Below are 7,822 nucleotides of genomic sequence, written 5' to 3' on the forward strand. Positions count from 1 at the left end.
AGACCAAGGGGGCAATACCATTCTCTAGGTTTCCTCCGCTTCCCTCCAGGATGTTAAGGAGTGTCTGGCTCCCGGGGAAGTCTCTGGTAAAGGGCTTAAGTCGTGAATCGGCTCCTCTGTGTCATGAATGTTTCTGAGTGAAAACTATCACAGGAGGGCCAAAAGCAGAGACTAGGGTCTCCCTGGCCCTCTCTTTCACTAGCCGCTCCGCCTCTGGAGTCGCTGTTTTCTTCTAGAGCTGGGAGCCAAAGGCTCAGACCTATAGGTTAGGATCAGTCAGCCCCAGACATCCCTGCCCCATCCCAAGCCTAAACCTAGGGTTTCCAGAACGAAGGCGTGGGTGTAGGCCGGCCATAGGCTTCCACCTAGAACTGGGGCAAAAGCTTATCTCTCACTGGTGCAACCTGAAATCCCTATATTCCCAGGGGACCACGAAACTTCCCCCGGCGAAGCAACCTCCCCGCTCCCCAGCCGCCCACCCATTCACAGCACCCCCCCCTTACCTCAGCACGCAGCCCCTCCCTGCGTGATGATGCAAACTGGTGGGGAGGGCGGGCGCTGGGTAGGGTGGGGAGAGATGGAGAGCAAGCGAGGGAGGGAGGGAGGGAGTGGGAGGAGGAGGAGGAGAGGGAGCCCAACGACCATTTAAAGCGATAGCAATCCCTGCCCTCTCCCCAGTGCTGGGCTGTTGGAGAGCGCGAGCTGCAAGCCGGGAGCGCGAGCGCGGCGCACCGGCCCGCGGAGCCCGAGCGCGAGGTGGCCCCGACTGGCCGGCTCCGCGGGACCCCTGCTCCCTCCTGCTGACCCCCTTGGGCTCCTCCACCCTCTGTGCCTGCAGAAGTCCCCGGGCTTCCCCCAAAAGGAGCTCACCTCGAAGAACCCAGACCCGGGAGAGCCCACCACGGTCCCCTCGGGCGCCGCCGCCGCCACCGCAGCAGCATCCCGAGCAGCATGGTCCAGCTGCGGAAGCTGCTCCGCGTCCTGACTTTGATGAAGTTCCCCTGCTGCGTGTTGGAGGTGCTCCTGTGCGCGCTGGCGGCGGCGGCGCGCGGCCAGGAGATGTACGCCCCGCACTCGATCCGGATAGAGGGGGACGTCACCCTCGGGGGGCTGTTCCCTGTGCACGCCAAGGGTCCCAGTGGAGTGCCCTGCGGCGACATCAAGAGGGAAAACGGGATCCACAGGCTGGAAGCTATGCTTTACGCCCTGGACCAGATCAACAGTGATCCCAACCTGCTGCCCAACGTGACGCTTGGCGCGCGGATCCTGGACACTTGTTCCAGGGACACTTATGCGCTCGAACAGTCGCTCACTTTCGTCCAGGCGCTCATCCAGAAGGACACCTCCGACGTGCGCTGCACCAATGGCGAGCCCCCGGTTTTCGTCAAGCCGGAGAAAGTAGTTGGAGTGATTGGGGCTTCGGGGAGTTCGGTCTCCATCATGGTAGCCAACATCCTGAGGCTTTTCCAGGTAGGGGAGGGCGCTCCCTCTGGGGCGGAGCATTCTGTGACCCCCTGCGCTCTAACCTTAAAAGCTGGTTTGGACTCCGTGAGGTTGAGGGGGATCACGCCAGGCTTTCTGCGTTTCTACCCAAGAGATCCTACTAAATTCCTCCTACCCCACCCAAAGAGGCATCTTTCTTTCTTATTTTTTTTCCTCTCCCCCCTGTCCAAGCTCCACTCCATTTGACCCAGCTCCCTGGAATTATGGCCCCATTTACAAGAAGTAATCTGAGAAAAAAAAAGCGAAAATTTAAATGGGTTTGTGTTAGAGTGAAGTATGCTCAGAAACAGGCTTGTAGAAGTGTCTCTCCTAGGGGAGCAGATTAGGAACGTGGAATATGAAAAAGAAAGGAATTTTAAAAAATCCGAGAAGATGCCTTGAAAAACCGGCATTTCTCAACTCCCCAGCCTCGCTTGCCCAAGCAACCCCGGGAAACCTTGACTCCTTTGGAAAATTTCGAGAAGACCATGGAGCCACTTCAACTGAGGGCTGGGTTTTAACCCAGATGTTAACTCCCCATCTCCTTGGGGTTGGATTTCCCGACCCATAACCGGTCTCCACCAGAGCCTGGGGCTGGAGGCACGGGGTACCTTCGCGGGTGGGAAGACCCGGCAGGCCTACGTGACCCCCCGGAGTTGATTTCCTCCTGGCAGTTCTATGCACCGCCTAAATTGCATTTGCAGTTTGGCCACTGGCTGGAGCTGGGCGATCAGCTAGCTTTCTGCTGCCACTTTGGAGCTCAGCTGGGGATGAGCTCATTCCAACTGCGAAATAAAATCGCTTTCACTGCCGGCTCCCTCCTCTCCTCGCCCCCCGCGCTCCAAAGTCAGTCCTGGACCCCAGTCCCAAATCTGAGCTGGGAGAAGGCGCTTTTCTGGCAAGGCAAAGGCATCATCCAGGGAGCAGCGGGGAGCGCTGAGAGGGTTACTGGGGTCTTATGACCCTGATTCCAGAGGGCCATGAGAGAACAGGAGGAAGGCTAACCAGGACCTATGTGCTGTGGGTTGAGCTGCAGTGCTCTGGCCCCAGGTCCCTGCAGCCTCAGACTGCTCTGTGACTCCTGTGCTGCATTGGGTAGAAATGGATGCCTTTGAGGTTCTGAAATTGAGTTTCTGGGTCTCTGTGACAAGATCCCTCTGCGTGTTTCTGTCTCCTTCCTCATTTTCCTTTCCATTTTTTTTTAAAATTTTTTTCTTCCTATTTCTCAACCTCCTCTTCCTTTCGTTCTTCTTTCACAGACCGAAGTTCTCACCTCATCTCAATTTCGGTTTGACTCTTCTCCTAACCCAGGGCTCACTCCGGGTTTGGTGGTAGCCAAATCCAGGCAATCCCTTCCCCACATGTACAAAAGAATCCAAACATGAAGCCCCCCCGCCCCCCGCCCCTCAAGAACTGGCTCTTACCAGCTTCCCCTAATGGTGTGGGCTTCAGGAAGGCACTGCCAGTTAGGGTTAGGGCATCACAACACTTCGTCTTCTCCAGGAGAGCAAAGTTTGTGTTGAAGCAGCAGAGGTGCCCACCTAAAACGTATGCCTAGTGAGGCCCCTCAGATTATTAGATCATCCAGAACACCAGTGTGTCAGCCTGAGAGCTTTAGATGCTTTCAGTCCCCAAAGTGCTGTGAGAGCAGACTTCACTCTGGATTGCTTGTGTTCAGAAACAGCCTAGGTTTTTGTCATTAAGACTCAGAAGCACCTCACCTTGAACTCTGAAGCTGGACAACTTGGGGGCTGGGGGTAGGCCTTCAGAGTTGAGGAAATGAGCTGAGACAGTACCTGAGGACCACCTGGGGGTGGGTCCCTGGGTTTCCTTCCAAGCCCTGGAGGTGGGGGTGGAAAACACATTCTGTGTTTCACGTTTTTAAGATTATTTCCCTGCCTGTTTTTCTGTTCACTGGGAGTGTGCACATTACTGCAGATGGGCCTGAATGTCTGAAAAAACAATGGGACCATGAAGTTAAGATGGGAGAGCTGATTCCACCCCCTCTAGCGTTTGAACTTCCAAAGACACAAATGGCTGGCCTTCTACGCCCTCCCTGCCCCCATTCCCAGTGTGGGTTGAGACTGAAACCATTCAGAGAAAACACTGTCATTTTCTCCTAATTTGCAAATTGCAGCTATTCATGTTGGATTGTACAGCTGAGGGGAAAAGAGGCCCCAGCTCTCACCTGCAGCTACTGAGAAGAGGCTGGGAGTGGGAGGGATGCACCAACTTGTAGCTAGTGCTACAATCTGGATAGCAGTATCCCTGCTCCATCCTGTTTAGCCATCGCCCCCTGTGGAGGTATTTGTGTGTGTGAGTGTGTGTGTGTGTGTGTGTGTGTGTGTGTGTGTGTTATACACACCTCATCTCTGTGTACCACACAGATACCCTCCAATGACTTATTTTGCCTGTGAGTTTAGAATCTCTTGGCCTGCAAGTACAACCTCTAGTTTTCAATTTCTGTTAGCTTGCAAAAGGAGATAAAGAATGGCAGACAGCTGCTCCTGGGCACCATCAAACAGAGGAGGAGGAAAAGGAGAGTAGGTGTGTCTCCTTTGGGACCCCAGGGTTCAATTCAATTAAAATTGTCCTATATACAAGAGAAACTCCTTTAAATGACTGAATTCTGAGGTTTACAGTGATTTGAGTTTTCTTCTTCCCTCTGGTCCTGTGTGGGTGGCTGTGTGGACCACACCAAACTGATCACTTGGGATGTAAATTTATGGTGAAATGTGCCTGTAGTTAGGGAGGACATAACTAAGGACTAAATGAGGGATGCTGAGCACTGAGGAGCAGTGATGAGGAGGAGAAAGTGAATGAGGTAGTCAAGATGCAACAAATGCTACTGCTGCCGCAAGAGTCTGCCTTGAAGTTCCTTAAAATGCAGATCTGGGCAAGGATGACTGCTCAAAAGTAAATAGTGCCTTTGACTTGGTATTCTCCTTCACCTGCTGGTGTACAAAGCAAGTCTCTCTCTCTCTCTCTCTCTCTCTCTCTCTCTCTCTCTCCCCTGAATAGGTTAGTAAATGACACTTTTGATAACAGGAATCAGATCCAGTGGGTCTTCAAATCCAGGAATTTGAAGCTAATGAAATTAGTGTGTGGCCAGGGCTCTGCCAAGTAGAATTAAATCACCACAACTGCCCTGCAATGCATTTTCAGCCTCAAAGAAACATCAGCGAGGAATTTCTGGAGATTTGCCTTTGAGCCTGTGCAGAATATTACTCTCTTAATGCTAAGAAAGATTAAACATAAATTAATATTGGCGATGAGTAACATATTTTTAAAAACTAATCACAGGGTAGGGATGGCTTAAAGTGGTGAGGTTACATAATAATGTGAATCTGCCTTGGCCACTGTTTTATAGTCATATGTGAAGTATATTATAGTGTCCAGTAACAGAAGAGTTGCTGTTCATGGCTCCTCTGTTACTGACTTCAGACCAAACTCTCAGAGAGTATAAAGTCCTTTGGCTACATACTGATTCTGAATGAATGACATTTCACATCCATTGACATGAACTAGGCTATGGACTTGGAATTACATGTTATCTGTTCCACTTGTTTATTTCTCTCTCAAAAAGTAACTGGCTTGAAAATAGATTGTGCTTATTCGACTATAATGAAAATCCAAGCCTATGGATTTTGTAACATGAATGAAATACATTTGCAAATTGTCAATAGTTCCCTTCCATTCATAGAAACTTGAACATAATCTCAAACTTTCAGAACACTATTTTATATCTAAATCCCTATAATTTCTTCTCTCTCTCTCTCTCTCTCTCCCTTTCTCTCTCTCTCTCTCTCTCTCTGTGTGTGTGTGTGTGTGTGTGTGTGTGCTTGTGTCTGTCAGTAGAATGGAGTTCAGCTCATATGTTGATATGGTATTATTATAAGGGAGACTTTATTTTTTTAAAGCAACTCTAACCTACTCTTTTTAAAATTTCACAAATATAGGTATCACTGCCATTTGGAATAATCTCTAAAACAGTCTCTTCCTCCACATTTACTGTGTTTTAGGAAATTTGCCTACCAGATGGTGAGTGGGAATTTTTAAAGGGGCATCTTTTAAAAGAGCAGAGAGAGAAGGAATGAAGACATCCACGTACTATATTTGAAGACAGTTCCATGTATACTTTATGTATATACAATCCCTTTAATGAGGATATCTCTGGGGATATTTTTTTTCTCTTGAAGAAAAATTGAAACTAAGATGACATTTAGGTTAACTTCACAGACCTTAGGAGCTTAAGAAATTACAAATGATTTACTTTCTACATAATTCACATTACATATTGGAGTTAAAAGACTGGGTGAATTACACAATGTGTTCTAGTGCTAATCACATGATTCCCTAGTTGTTACCCTAAATAAACCATTTAACTTTTATAAGCTCATTTTCTTCATTTGAATTCTATCTTTAAGAAATGTAGTTTTAAGTCCGGCATGGTGGCACACGCATTTAATTCCAGCACTCGGGAAGCAGAGGCAGGCAGATCTCTGTGAGTTCAAGGCCAGCCTGGTCTACATAGTGAGTTCCAGGACTGCTGGGGCTACAGGGAGACCCTGTCTCAAAAAGACCTAAAAAGAAAAAAAAAGTAGTTTCTAGGCACGCATGGTGGTGTAGCATGTTTTAATTCCAGCACTTGGGAGGCAGAGGCAGGCAGATCTCTGTGGGATCTAAGCCAGCCTGATCTACACAGCAAGTACCAGGCTACTTAGGGCTGAGGAGAGACCCTGTCTCAAAATAAACAGTCAAAAAATTTTAGGGGCTGGGGAGATGGCTCAGTGGGCAAAATGCTTGCTGCATAAATATGAGGACCTGAGACCCAGTCACTCCAATCCATGTAAAACTCAGGTGTGGATATATTCATTGTGATCTTGATTATTACTAGTTTGGTCAATTTACTGTATTTAGAGTTTTCCTTTTTTATCAGATTATTCATCGGTGGGTATATCAAAGATCTTGGTAGAGAGAAAGACCTCCACTTACCAATGCTCATAAGACATTGGGTATGATGGGGTCAGTGGGATTTACAGGAGCTGTTATACTCTTTTCTGTTCAGTATCCTGTCCTGTCTCATCTTTCGATATTCCTAGGCTTTCTTTTGAAGAAGCTGCCAAATACTGACACCCTGATCATGTTTCTTGTATCGGGACTGAGTTATGTTTCTCAGAACAAGCAAAGCAAGTGACTGGTTTAGATACGGTATCTGGATTTAGGATCCTCTTCAACATATTTCTGTCAGAGAGTAATGGGAAAGTTATCTCTGTTTCTTGGAAGTTCTAAAACAGTGGAGTTGTGAAGCAGGGATGCTCAGGTGCCGTTCAACCCATGGAGAGACTTTTCTGTAGTAGAGAGGCAGGCAGAGGCAAGCAGGGCTGAGTGGAAGACAGGCAACCTGAGCCCTGCTGTTCTGGAGTCCCCAGAGACAGCTGTGTGTCAGTGTAGATGCATCCCTGATTTTTCTGGAACATGCCTTTAAAGGAAACAAAAGGAGCCAATAAAAGAATTTACTAGACAAGCCTAGTGACTGGAGTCCAGTTCCTGGAACCCACATAAAAGTGGAGGGAGACAACTGACACCACAAAGTTGTCTTCTGACCTCCACATGGGCACCATGGCATGTATGCTCCACACATCATGCACACATACACAAAATAATTGATTTTAAAAATTAATCAAACACAATGACCATCCTTAGACTGAGTTTGATATTGCTACCTGTAGTGAAAGACAGCTGATTTCCTAGTATAATATCACCTTGCTGACTAGTGTTCATAAAGTGAAAAATAATACATGTTTTCTTTACTTTAAAGAGAACTGTTATAGGCCGGCTTTGGGTTATTCAAAACCCTGCATCCTTCCTCAGTCTGCCCAACATGAAGGGTGATTGCCTTTAGCATGTGGGATTGCCTCTCTCCTGTCTGCATGTGGCTGAGGGTGAAGGCAGAGAGTTTGGATGCATGCTGTAGGCTTCCTATCTAAGAGCTGTGGAGCCCTCACTCAGCTCCTTTCATTAAAGCAAATCTTTTGTTGCTATCCCCCGGGCACAGAAGCATTTTCATTCCATAATGGAGTACAAAGTATATTAAAATCCCAGGCCCCTGTACAGTAAGCAACAAGCCTGACTCCACTCCTCATCCCCTTTGACTTTAAATAGGCAATTAAGAATAGTTGCAAACTCATTTTCCCAGCAACTAAACTACACGCACGATCAGTATTTCGGAGCACATTTATGCAATGTATAGTCAATCTAATTAATTAATGGATCTTTGTGCATTGGTATAGTGATGGATGTATATATGTATATACATATACATACATATATATATTTA

At 47.7% G+C, this 7,822-nt stretch overlaps 1 protein-coding gene across 3 annotated transcripts in view; it reads left to right on the forward strand.

Annotated features, from left to right (window-relative positions):
* The first annotated feature begins 676 nt into the window (after window positions 1-676).
* The window catches only part of Grm7 (glutamate metabotropic receptor 7), a 998,867-nt gene continuing 991,721 nt past the window's right edge, over window positions 677-7,822 (forward strand). For all 3 annotated transcript variants that reach the window (XM_008854801.2, XM_008854803.1, XM_008854802.2), the window contains exon 1: window positions 677-1,470. In XM_008854801.2, the coding sequence (XP_008853023.1) occupies window positions 952-1,470 (519 nt within the window). In that variant the 5' untranslated portion in view covers window positions 677-951. The remainder of the gene's footprint in view (window positions 1,471-7,822) is intronic.

This window comes from Nannospalax galili, unplaced genomic scaffold, assembly GCF_000622305.1.
Source record: "Nannospalax galili isolate Female #2095 unplaced genomic scaffold, S.galili_v1.0 scaffold406, whole genome shotgun sequence".
In the NCBI taxonomy this organism is placed as follows: Eukaryota; Metazoa; Chordata; class Mammalia; order Rodentia; family Spalacidae; genus Nannospalax; species Nannospalax galili.